This window comes from Dasypus novemcinctus, chromosome 10, assembly GCF_030445035.2.
Source record: "Dasypus novemcinctus isolate mDasNov1 chromosome 10, mDasNov1.1.hap2, whole genome shotgun sequence".
Classification (NCBI taxonomy): Eukaryota; Metazoa; Chordata; class Mammalia; order Cingulata; family Dasypodidae; genus Dasypus; species Dasypus novemcinctus.
Window position 1 is genome coordinate 56530448 of NC_080682.1, and position 13282 is coordinate 56543729.

General features: G+C 40.1%; 1 protein-coding gene across 8 annotated transcripts in view; it reads right to left on the reverse strand.

The window, feature by feature from the left end:
* Positions 1–5983: 5983 nt before the first annotated feature.
* The window catches only part of CD44 (CD44 molecule (IN blood group)), a 98902-nt gene continuing 91603 nt past the window's right edge, over positions 5984–13282 (reverse strand). For all 8 annotated transcript variants that reach the window (XM_023586476.3, XM_058305577.2, XM_023586473.3 and 5 more), the window contains one exon: positions 5984–6907. In XM_023586476.3, the coding sequence (XP_023442244.2) occupies positions 6703–6907 (205 nt within the window). In that variant the 3' untranslated portion in view covers positions 5984–6702. The remainder of the gene's footprint in view (positions 6908–13282) is intronic.

The window sequence follows — 13282 nt, forward strand, 5'->3', positions numbered from 1 at the left end:
ATGAAGATATTTATGGTTTTCTAAATTGATGTTATTGCCAACGTAGCCAAAATGGTGAGTATGTCTTGAGCATAAAAATAAGAGTTTCCCTGGTCACAAGAATATTTCAACACATTTGTCAGATTGATTGCACTAATGACCCCAATTATCGGCCTCCTTGTATCCACAGTCTTTCCAATATGTTTTTGTAGCTTCTCCTATTAAGAAGCAGAGTCCATCTCCCTTTCCTTAAACCTGGGCTGGGCTTATGACTTCTTTGGTCATTAGAATTTTGTGGACTGATGGGGTGCCAGTTCTGGATCTAGTTCTAATGGAGCCTTGTGCATATCTGCTCTCAGCTGGCGACGTGAGTGACACAATCAAAGAGGCCCCAGTCATCCCAGTCCTCCTTGATGAAGCCACCCCAAATCAGCCAGCTTCTAGCTGACTTGTTTATTGACCAGACTTAGGAGTGAGTCCAAACAGGATCGCCTGAGCCCTGCCCAGATAGCCAACCTGTGGACTTAGGAGAAATGAGAAATGTTTGTTGTTTTAAGCTAAGTTTGGGAGGGGGTTTTAACACAACGGTAGTTACCTGATAGAACCAAAGTGTGCTTTTCTTTTAAATCAGAGGTCAGTGAAGCCTCTAGAGGTCATCGTTTCTATTATCAATGAGTACTGATTGTTCCCTATACCTTTTGCACAGCTCTCTTCTTGGAGTCTCCCTTTATCATCTTTTTAGGAATTCCCTTTACTTTGTTTCCTGCATCTCATGCCATCATCTTTCTTGGAATCTCTCTTGCTTCAGTGGAGTACATTCTTCAGGAGTTGCTTGAGAATGGGTGAATAAGTTCTAAGATTGTGCACATATGAAATAACTTCATTCTATCCTTTCGCTTAACTTGTGATTTAGCTAAAATTAGAGTTCTAGCTTGGAAACATTTTCCTTAGAATTTTTTAAAATACATTTTTATTACAGAGGTTGTGAACTTACAAAACAATCATGCACATGTGTAGAATTCCCATACAACACCCCTTCACTGACACACCACACCATTGTGGAACACTTGTTACAGATTATGAGATAATATCATAAGACTATTACCACTAACTATGGTCCATAGTGTACATCTGGCATATTTTTTTCATACCCCTCTATTATTAATACTGTACTTCTTTGGCATTGATGCAAGAATATTACAGTATTGCTGTTAACTATAGTCCAGAGGTTAATTGTATTTTCCCATGCCTCTCCATGTTCCTACCACCTGCAATAGTGACATGCATCTGTTCTATTAATAGTTCACAAGAGGATATTCTTGCATTTGTACTATCAGCCACAGTTCTCATCTACCTCTGGGTTCAGTTATTCAATCTTTAGATTATTCTTTAGCCTTCTTTCAATTGACATTTATATCTCTAGACTATCCTTTTCAGCCAAAATCCCATTTAAAAACCAGCTGCTACTCACTATAATATGTTACCATCAACTTTATCCATTTCCACACTTTTACAGTCAAGTTAATTAAAACTTAAACATACATTATCAATACTCCTTCACAGCCCTCCTTTTATCTGCTAATAACCTATACTCAAGGTTTTAACTCCATGTGTTTATTCTTCATATTTAGTTCATATTAGTGAGGCCATGCAATATTTCTCCTTTTGTATCTGGCTTACTTCACTTAGCATAATGTCTTCAAGATTCATCCATGTTATTGTATGTGTCCTAATTTTATTTCTTCTTACTGCAGTATAGTATTCCATTTTATGTACATACCACATTTAGTTTATCCATTCATTGGTTGATGGACACTTGAATTGTTTCCATCTTTTGGCAATTGTAAATAACACTGCTATGTACATTGGTGTGCAGATGTCTGCTTATGTCACAATTTTCAGTTCTTCTGGATACATTCTTAGCAGAGGAATTGCTGGGTTATATGGCAGTTCTATATTTAGCTTCCTGTCTTCCACAAAGGCTGCCCCTTTTAATATTCCCACCAACAGTGAAGTAGTGTCCCTACTTCTCCACTCCCTTAGAATTTTGAAGGCACTGTATCTTTATCTTCTGACTTTCAATGTGGCTGTTTAAAAATTTGATTCTGATTCTTGATCCTTTATATATGATAACTGTTTACCCTCCTTAGAAGCTCACAGGGTCATCCTGTTGTCCTGAGCGTTATGAATTTTTAAGATGATGTGTCTTGGTGCTAGTCTGTTTTAATTCATGTGCTAAGAACATATTTGGTCCTTTTAGTCTCAATATTCATGTTATTCAATTCTGGGAAATTTTCTGGATTTATTTCTTGGATGACTTCTCCCTTTTCATTTTCTCTTTCTGCAACTCCTATTATTTTCATGTTAGATTTTCTGGACTGGTTCTCTACTTTTCTCATCTGTTTCTGTTTATTTATCTTTGCTCTATTTTCTGGAGTATTTCCTTGACTTTTCTTCCAAACTGTCCGTTGAGTTTTTAAATTTGTGCTTTCATGTTTAAATTTTGAAGAGCTCCTTTTTATGTATTCTTTGAATATTTCTTTTTATCCTAGATTTGTGTTCTTGCTTCATAGATACACTATCTGCTCTTATCTCACTGGGGATATTAATAATTTTTAAAAATGTTTATTCTCCCTGTAGCTCTGTTTCTTCCAAGTTGCTTATATGTGTTTGCTTTAGTCCCTCTTTTTGATATTAAAGGCTTTCTTTCAATGCCTGGTGCTTCTTGGCTGCTGCTCACATTTAAGAGTGAGCCACAGAAGGTTGACTAAAAGCCCTGTGTGCATAGTTAGGCATGAGATGTGATCTTCAGTCTAGATTGATTTGCTGCACCATTAGCCATTACCTTGGAGAACTACCAGTTTAGGATCTTTGGGATTTTAGCTCAGCTTATCAGACTCTCCAGGAAGACTAAGCTTCTGCCTGGAGGATATCTGCTCCCTTCCAGGATTCAGGGAGTCAATTTGGAGGAGAATTTAAGGGGTGGCAACATTCTCTAGTACGATTTCACTTTTTCAGGGCGGCATTTCTTCTGTAGGTTTTGCCCTCTCCAGAGTTGTGAATGACCAGTCACCTAGCTATATAGAGCAGGGGACAGAATCTGGGCTTCTCACTGCTTCTTAAATAGACTTTCAACTTAGCCTACTAAATCTAGCCTCACTTACCCATCCACTTCTAGAGGTAGCTAATTACAGCCAAGCACTGGGAAGTTCTGTCATTTAAATCTCCCTGCTTTTTAACTCCTCCCATTGGCTGGCTTAAGATTTAGCTTTTCTAAATTTGCTCAGCCAGTTAGTAATTAACCATCACTTTCCACCTTCAAAATATTGTTGCTCCTTTCATTCTCTTTGACCTCAGTGGTTTATGATTTTTTGGAATATCTCTTTATTGTCTTTTTAAAGGACTTACATGGGGGAGTGGTGGTGAGTATTTTTACTCCACTCTCTTAAATTGGAGGCCCAGGAATAGTTCTTGGCTTTTAAAGAACTAACACTTCATAGTATCTCATTTAGTTTGAAAAATGTGGATCACAACCCTCCTATGGAAAATCAAATTATCTCCAAAAGGAGACCCTTGAGTGATGGAAACTCATGTCAGTTTTTCCTTTTAGAAAAGAATAATATAAGGGTAAGGTATCAGCCACTTCAAAAACCATTGCCCTTGTGCTTTTAAATCAATCAGGCAGCCAGATTATTGCAGCTCTGTCCCTTCTGTCTTCCCAACCTTCCTAAATTAGAAACTCTTAAGTCCATTAGCATTTTAGTATTAGCCTTTTAATATTTTCCAATAAAGTGCTTTCAACTGGGCAATATACATATCATGCTTTCTCATTATTATTGGTCCATCAATAAACATACAAAAATCAGAGGAAGGGTGTGCTGTGAAACATCAAAGTAACAATGGTCATTTTAAACGCATAAACAATAAGCTATTCTTTGAAAACTCCACACAAATGATTTAAAAAAAGACATACTTAAGACATGAGGATGAAGGGAATGTACTGTTCCTGTTATTAAGTACATTTTACTCTTCCAGAGAAGCTGTCCCAGCATTGAATAAACCTTGGAAATGGAATCAATTTTTGTTGTCATGGATCTTGATATAAAACTTTCTGAGAAGCCCTGCCGGAGAAATCCATTATGCCAAGCTAGAACCTACAAAATATGTATATGAATGTGTCTTTTGCTTAATTTGATTTTTCACCCTGTGTTAGCTTAAGAGAAGCCCTCAGAAGACAGACGATTTATAATTGCAGGAAAATTTATATCTTAAGTTCTCAGATTACTTCTCAAAATAATTAAATCCTGGCTCCCTATTTTTATAAACTGGAGGTGAAATTTAATGGCTTAGCCCAGCTCACCTGGCAAGTCACTGGGAGGAATAATGTGCAGTCAAGCTGTCCTTCCATAGTTATGCCATTATGTCAAACGGGTGAAAATATATTCTATTCCATGAACAATAGGCAACATTGCAGGAGAACTGCAAAGACTTAGACAGCTGTCCATTTGGGGTGAATGCAGAGGTATAGCCAAGTGGGAGACAACAATAAGAAAAGGAAAGATGATATTTAATTTCAAAATAAATCTAAATTTTTTTGAGGTAGCTTCCTATCTCAACCTCTTAGTTGAAAATGCCTAGAATATCTAGAAAATCATCCCTTGCTCTGAAACTTGTATGGTTAGCCCATGGCCCTAGAGAGAAGCTGGTGGTACAAGTGCAAGTGCAGGTGTAGCCTCCCTGAACCTAGCTCCAGAGCAGATGGTTGCACCTGACCAGAGAGCCTGGGTGAGCATGTCTGCATCTACAGTAGACTCAGGATCTCTCTCAGAAGGCAGGGAGCATTTTAACATCAGTGCCAGCAACTCAACACAAGAATCAGAATGGCTTGAAAAAATAAAAAGAAAGTAAGATAGCTGGTTAGGGAACTGGCTGATGATGTTCACAGAAGAGGAGAAAGGAAGTTCTTCAAGACCATGGGCAGAGGGAGAGGAAAATTCAGGGAGGGCACAGGTTGGGAAAGAGTGCAGAAAGGGGCATCTCTCCTTTCAATGATATCCTTCAGAATCAACTCTTTGATTCTGCCCTAATTTTTATGGGAACTTTTTCTCCTCCTCCTCTTCCTTGTTTTTTGCTCTGAGAAACACTACCAATTAAGCCTATCAGTTTAGACCACACGTGACTTTTTATGGAGGTCTAAGGAAGGAGATCCAGTTTTACAGAAACACTTTATCAATCTCTTCTATTGTGAGTAAACTTTGGAAATTCCAGGATCAATGGGCTCCCCTGGCTGATGAATATATATCACAAAGTTCTTGCCAAGAAAGGGAAATGATGAGGTGAAAGGATAGGGTTATTTTTCTCTAGTTTGGCCATAAATCTGCCTGCCTTGTGGTAAGATTCCAATTGTGATAAGTTCTATTACCAGGGATTCCCAGGTATTTAACTTATCCTGAGTAGCAACTGCCATCAGGAAGAATGGAAACAACTGGCTTGTTAAAGTATAAATAAATGTAATCACAAAATACTTGAACAGGGTCTACACTGCCCCCACCCCACCTTCGTGGCCACTAACTACTGTCTCTTGTCTCTTTCCCTTCCATTGGCTTCTTTTATTACAAATCATTAAAAGGCACTTTCATATTATTTGTGGACATCACCGTTAGGGTCAGCGTCTATGAAATGAGACTGCACAAATGGAAGGTCTTGCAAATTTAATGTGACTTTGCCAATTCTTTCAGGGGGAGAAAAGAGGTGGCTATGAAAACACAGACGCTCCTCCTCCCACCACTTTGGTTCTAAGACAGGACAGAAAGCCTGGGACAGCCTTAGAAATGAAATAGTGCAGCCTTCCTTGCTTTTCTATGAGATTTGGCCAAGTGAGCCTGAGGAGGGATGCGGTTAGGGGCTCTGAGAGCCCACAGAGGACCATTCTTACATCCCTCTGATTGGCTGTGGGGACCCCAATCTCGCAAGTTTAAAAGATGAATAATCACAGCACAAAGGGTTAAAGTGGCAGAAGTATAGATGTTTATTATGGATCATTTTAAGCCCTTTTATGCCTCTGACAAAGTAATTTTAAAAACCATACTGATCAAAGGACCTCCAGGGTTTAATATTTCAAAAAAATAGATAAATAGCTTACTAAAGATAAATAGCTTCACCCTTTGGGTGTCTCCTGGAAGCATCTGAAAAATTTCCAAGGGGGCTGTAGAAGGGGATGTGTAACCAGTACACCCCAATCCCCTACCTCACTGGAAAGGAATACCCAGGGATTGGGCTGGTAAAGGGGCAATATGGACCCATTTAAATTTTGTCCCAGGGACCAATCTGTCTTAGCCCTAGGGAATGACCTTAGCAGGTGGCTGCTACCCAGAAGGTGGGGTGGGGGAAAGTTGGGGATCTGGCAGATGTATTTGTGACTTTTGTTAGAAGCCATCCCTAGCACACCCCAGTGGGTGAGAGGCCTCTAGGTGGGAACTGGAACGGTCAAATTCTTGCTGATTAACTGGGCCCTCGTTTCAGAAAGCAATGCTGATTTTACGAATTGGACCTGACCTGTAAAAAATAACACAAAAAACAAAACGGCGTAGAAAACTTTATGCTAAAAAATAAGATCCCAAATAAAACAATCAGTAGCACATTGCATCCGTTAAGTGTCAGTCCCAGCTCCCTGTAACTGTGATGTCTCCAACTGTCGTTTCTTTCTCAGACAATGTGTAGGCATTACACCCCAATCTTCATGTCCACATTCTGCAGGTTCCGCGTCTCGTCGGCTGTCATAAACTGGTCTGGGGTCTCTGACGACTCCTTGTTTACCAAATGCACCATTTCCTGAGACTTGCTGGCCTCTCCATTGACTCCACTGGGCTTTCTGTCCTCCACAGCTCCATTGCCACTGTTAATTACCAGCTTTTTCTTCTGTCCACACCTAATAATAAGAAGAGTCATATGAGAAAGGGGTACAAGGACACAATCATCATCGTCATCATCATCATCATCGCTGTGGCTTATTTTGGTCTCACTGTGTGCAGAGCACTGTGCTCAGTGCTTTCTCTACTTCACCTTACTGACTCTTAACCAGCATTTCTCAAAGTGAGGTCCGGGGTCCAGCAGCAAAGCATCACCTGGGAACTTGTTAGAAATGTAAATTCTCAGTCCCTCACCAGAATCAGTGAATTGAAAAACTCTAAGAGTGAGATTCAGCATCTTTGTTTAAACAAGCCCTGGTGGGGAAGGGGTGGATGTTTCTGATGTATTCTCAAGTTTGTGATCACAAGCCTGGGAAGACGGTACTATTATCATTCTTTAATACATGCAAGGAAACCCTGGGGCTCAGAAAATTCAGTAACTTGCCCCAGGGTCTTTCAGCATGTAATGAGTCAGGATTCAAACCTGGGTCCTTCTAACCCCCAAGTTTTCATTCTCCTTCTACCATACTTGGTAATGAAAATGTGTGACTATTTATAAGCGCTTTAGCAGTTTCTGTAAACTTATATAAACCATCGAACATTATGTAAACCATTACATGATGGGTGTAAGTCATTCTGATTTGTATATTCAAGAAGTCCCATTACTTCCTCTCAGTCAGCGCTTTGTTGGCTTTGTCTGGGTTCTTACTCAATGTACCGAGAAGAATAAAACAACATTTTTTTTAAAAGTATAAAACAGTATTGATTTTCCCCTAATATTGGTTAACTCACGTATCAGTCTAGACACAGGAGGTTTAACTACGTCAGACATATTGTTGACTGTTACTTTAAGGTTTCTCAGTAATGTTACTTAAGATTCAAATGCGGAAGAAGGTCTTTGCTGGAAAAGCATGACCTTGTTCTTGTCCCTGATACTAAGGTAGCATTGTCTTACCCAACCCAGCCTGATACAACACTTCCTTTTTCCTGCAACATGATCACAGCCACACATAAAGGAATCAGATTATACTTAGGAGCAACACTGCTGTACAGAGCCTCAAAACTAAAGAGGATCGGGGAGAGGGGAATGGACAAGCACTGACTAGACACTTCTTGAATGCCAGACATTTTACATGTAATTCCATGGAATCTATAATACTCCTGCAAAGCAGCTATTGTCCCCATTGTACATCAGGGGAAACTGAGGCCCACAGAGGGAAAATTACTTGCTTGAGGTCACACAGCTAGTAAGAGTGACAGTCAATATTCAAATCCAGGCTTCTACGCTCAGGACCTACAGGCTCTGTCAATGCTTCCAACCATCTGGAGATTTGGAAACAGCGAAAGATCAGAATTGCTTACTTTGCCACTGGATATTTAGGGTGGTAGAGACAAAGTCCCTATTGTTCATGATCATGGGCCATTTCCTCTAGGACTGCCAAGGCCATAAATGTTAATCTTTTATTTGGGGAAATAGAAATTATACCTCCTCAATGGGAGGTATATCCTGTGTCCTCTGGCATAATGCTTGAAGAGGAGTGGAGGGCAGTTTGCTTAAATGTGGAGCTGATCTATGTGGGCTGGGAGCACGGAGGGAGTCCACAGAGACAGAAGGCCACATGGTCAAGAGTGGGGTTTGGAAGGGCTGGTTCTGGGTCCTGACAGCACACCTTTCTACTCTGTGACCTGGGGGCAACCCACTCAACCTCTCTGAGCCTGTTTTCTTATCCGTAACATCAGGCTATGAAGAGTATCAATTCACAGGATGGTAGAAAGTCCTTGAAACAAAGCCTGGCACTTAATAAATGAGTTTATAATTGTTATTACTTTGTTGATTTTACAAATAATGTAGGATGAAGATATGAAGGCCTTGGACAGCACTTAGAGCAGTATCTGGAAAAGAGTAAAAGTTCAAGAGATGCTAGCTGTAACTGTTAATAGAATAAGAACCATATAAATGAGTTTTGCTGGTTGCTTCTGTACCCATATTTGGTCTTTGCTTTTCCTCTCTCTACAGCAGAGGAGGATTTTAAAACTCAGTTACCTCAGAGAATGGTCAAGAAGAGTACAAAGAGGGTGAACCCAAACATCTAGAGTCTTGGCAATAATAATAAGAATGGCAGCAAATGGGCATCTCCTCCACCAGGAATAGGCGGGCAGTAAGGCTGCCATTTTGGAAAAAATCAAGGAAGAAAAGCAAACATTCTCTCCATCATTATCACTATAGAGATGGAAATCTAGAATTAAGCCTGGCTTAATGCATTTTGAGTATTGGATTAGAAATGTGATAACCCTACCCAAGAATTCACCAAAAGTAAACATCATTAAAGCAAATGAAAAGTAAAATACTCAGTCGTTTTGGAGCATAACAGATATCTTCTGTGTTATCAGTTTGTGCTGGGTCTTCCCTCTCTAAATAGACTCGGTGTGTGTAGATTAGTTCATTCCATTATTAAGGACCCAATACTTAAATGGCATCACACCAACTAGGGGCTATGCTCGAACAAGAGATCCAATCAGACTTAGAGAACATTCCAACCCTCTCATTTGACTGAAGGAGAAAGTGAGGGTCAGAGAAGATAACAGACGTACCTAGGACATAGTGCTTAGTCTAATTGACCTTGACCCCATGGCCTTTTCACATGATAGAGACCAAGGTTGACCTCCTGGAGAAATGACAAGAATCTACTGTGTAAGGTGGACCACACACTGATGAACCTGTCTGTCTTGGATCCATGGAAAACCATCCTCTTATTGAATCAAATCCAAGTGGAGGAAGGAGGTGGGCTCAAGAAGTAGGCTGTCCAAATCTGAATCCCAGTTTCATCAAACCAGATATGTGACTGTGGGCAAGTTACTTAAATTCTCTGTGCTTCAGTTCCCAAGCATGGACATGAAGATAGCAGTACTGCTTTTTTCACAGGGTGGTTTTGAGGATTTAATGAACAAAGGTATCTCAAGCACTTAGAACAGTGTCTAGTACATAGTAAGTGTTCAAGAAGTGCTGACTATCATTATTAATACAATGAAAGCCACATGGAATTGGGTTTTGCTTGCTTCTTCTGGCTACCTCCACCTACTTTGTTATATTACTGTGAAGATTTAAAAGACCAGAGGTGGAATGTTGCTTTTTTTTCGTATTCCCAGGTAGTATCCTGTGTCTTTTGGAGGAAAGATGTCTTATAAAGTAATTCCTATTCATCTACCCAATGGGTGACAGAGAGGTTGGATGAGATAATGTAGGAAAGTGATTCATACACATTAAAAAAACATCTGTACACGAAGGGGGTGGGGATTAGTGTTATTGATCTAAAGGAAGCTGATTTTGTAAGTGAATGACATTTCATGAATATAAATAGGAATGTTGTGCTTGATCTTTGTCTTGCCCTCATTTCCCTTTGGCTTTATACGTTTTTATTATCTGTCTGACTTCTCTCAGAAGGGAGGGATTGGTTCATAAATAACCCAGTCCAATGTTTAGTGCTCCAGATATTTAATAAGAACTGTTAAAAGATAAGCTTTAATTGTTCATTCTGCTTAGTTATGGGCACTAAAAGAGGGCTATTAGAGCAGAAGGGACAGCAGAGATCACCCACCCCAACTTCTTCATTATTTAAATCACTGAGACCAGAGAATCAGGGATGCTGTCCAAAGCCACACAGCATTTAGGCAGTGCCAGAACTACAACTCAGATTTTCCAACTTCATCTTGTTTTCATCTTCCTTTCCTTTCAATCTTAGGCTTAGGTGAGCACAAAGTAACGACACAACATGGACGGAAACAAGCTGGGTCCTTGCCAGGTGAGGGTGGGCAGGTTTGGTGAGGTTTAGAAATAAGGGCAGAGAGGAATTTATTGCAAACGAGGTAGGGGGTAGCCTAACAGCTGATCTCACATGGCTTCTACCTGAGAATCCTTCAAGATATTTAGAGGTTTATTCTGCATCATTTTAGAGAGGTACTATCTAATATAGTAGCCACTAGCCTCATGAGGCTATTGGAATCTAAATGAACTAAAATTAAATAAAATTAAAATTTCAGTTCCTTAGTTGCACTAGCCACATGTGGCTGGTGGTTACTGCATTTGAAAGTACAAGTGCAGAACATTTCATCATCACAGAAAGTTCCACTTGAAGAGATGTGAGACCATAGCAAGTGAGACTGTAGCCTAAGAGAAGGAAGAAATTTCTAAATCAAGGAGTTTTATATGAAGAAACTTGCCAAGCAAGCAGAGAGTGGGTTACCACAGAAAGACGACTATTACCTGACAGTAAAAGCTGGTGAAGGCATTTTCTCCATGCTCAGGTAGAAATAATCCCTATCATTCCTCTGGTAGAGTCTTCACATTTTAATAATTCAGGTAAATTATTGAAAGGAAAGTTTAACTTTTCCTCTTGGATCTCACCCAATACCTACCAACCCAGCTGACTTTTGAACAATTGTTTGCTCTTGGGAAGAGTGAATAGAGAGCAGTTTCATTGAAAACCTGTAAGTCAAGGACTCTAGTTATATGAAAGTGAACATCAAGGAAAGACAATGTAGGTTATGGGAAGGATAGGAAAAGCTAAAGAAATAAACTGTCCAAATCGGGATCTTGAAGATGATGCAATCCCCCATCACTGTATCACGGAAGCCCCTCGTAAATCCTTGTATATCAACTTTAGTGACTAACGCTTTTCCACTTTCATCTTTTAACTGTAATTCATATAATAGCATCTGACATAGGTATGTCAATAAATATTAGTTGACTCAGATTCAACATGTCAAACTGCCATCAAATCTCAAGATCCTTTTAGGGAAGGGATGGTACCCTTCTCGTTTCATTATCTCTTTCTCAACACCAGTGCTGATAGTCATGGGAGACACTCAGAAAATGTTTGCTGAGTAAATGAATGCCTGCCGAGGCCCCACTGCCAACCGAATTGTCTTTGATGAAAACAGGATTCTGTATCTCTCTTAAATGTAATGCTCAAAGCAGAAAGGCTCCAGCCTTTTAAGAGGATTAGAAACGGTGGCTTTAGAAACAAAGTGAACATTACGGGGCCTGGGCAGCCTTAACAACCCTTTAGCTGCGTGGCAAATCTGTTTTCAATCATCAAATCAGGACAAAGTAATTTACAGCTTCGAAGAAACTATAATACTTTCCCGGTGAGACGCTCTCTGTGCCGGATCCTACGAGTCCCTGTTTGCCTGTTGCCAGGGCGACTGCCGGTCTTAGGGGGAGGGGGAGGGCAGCAGAGGCCCCTTCTCTGCTGCGGACAGGACGGGAGCAGTGTGTGAGCTAAGCAGCCACGCTCGACGGGTCCCAGCCGCTCCTGGGGATGGCTGAGACCCTTCTCCAAAAGTCTCCCCCTCCTCGACAGCCTCCAAGGCCAAACATCCAAGATGTTTCTATGGTAACATCTGCAAAGCTTGTGGAACTGTGTATGTGAGCAGAAGTGGGGCATTCTAGGGCTGGGAACAAAAGGACTGATTTCACACAATAGAAAATTCATATTTAATTAAGCAAAAGCAATCCAAGGGAAAACAAGGAGGCTGAGGGGAAGTATAAAGACTCTTTGTAAGGGCTCCCTCAAGTCACAGCATTTAAGTTCAACTAAAAAAAAACCAAAACTCTTTCCATTGAGTCATAGGAGCCTTCTAGATTTTTTAATAGTTTTTGTTGCTTACAATCAGCTCATGATTAATTTTTAAATTATGCCCTCAAAGGTATAGATAGGAACACAGCTATTTGACTCTAATATGGCACTTTTATTAACTTGTACCAGTGTAAAATGGCATTATTTGATTTCCTCAGATAATTAGAGATATTGGTTGGATTGCACATGGCGTTGGGATTAGCTGTTTGCTGCTTTCTAAAAGCCAGCAAAAATGATTCTATAACTCTCTAAATGCCAGATTGTCTCCCAAACTGAGGCTTTCTGGCTTGTTAGCAGCACAGTAACGGCAGCCTTGCTAGAAAATAAGACCATTTTACCTTATAAAAAGCAACTTTGAGGGACGTTTACAAAAGGTTTGATATTCCTACGTATATGCTCAGGGAAAAATACTATATCTCCAAAGCATCTTGAATAGAAAATTTAGACGTGTCCTATGGGAGTAGGCTGTTAAAGTTCATTTCCTCTGTTGCTAGAATTACTGTTTTCCTTCATGTCACAGCAGGTAGACTTATTTCTGGAGCCCTGCCATGGCTCAACCAGGTATATAGATAGCATGTATATAACTTTCATAACTTAGTTCAGGTAGGGAGAAAGAAAGATCTTTGAGAATGTGAAAACAGCCTACAGGCCAGTTCTAGAGAGACAAGTATCTTTGTTTAGACTTCCCTAAGGAAACACCTCTCAACCTCCCCCGGTCCTCAATGATTCATAGACCCCATTGTCAGGGAGCACTTACTA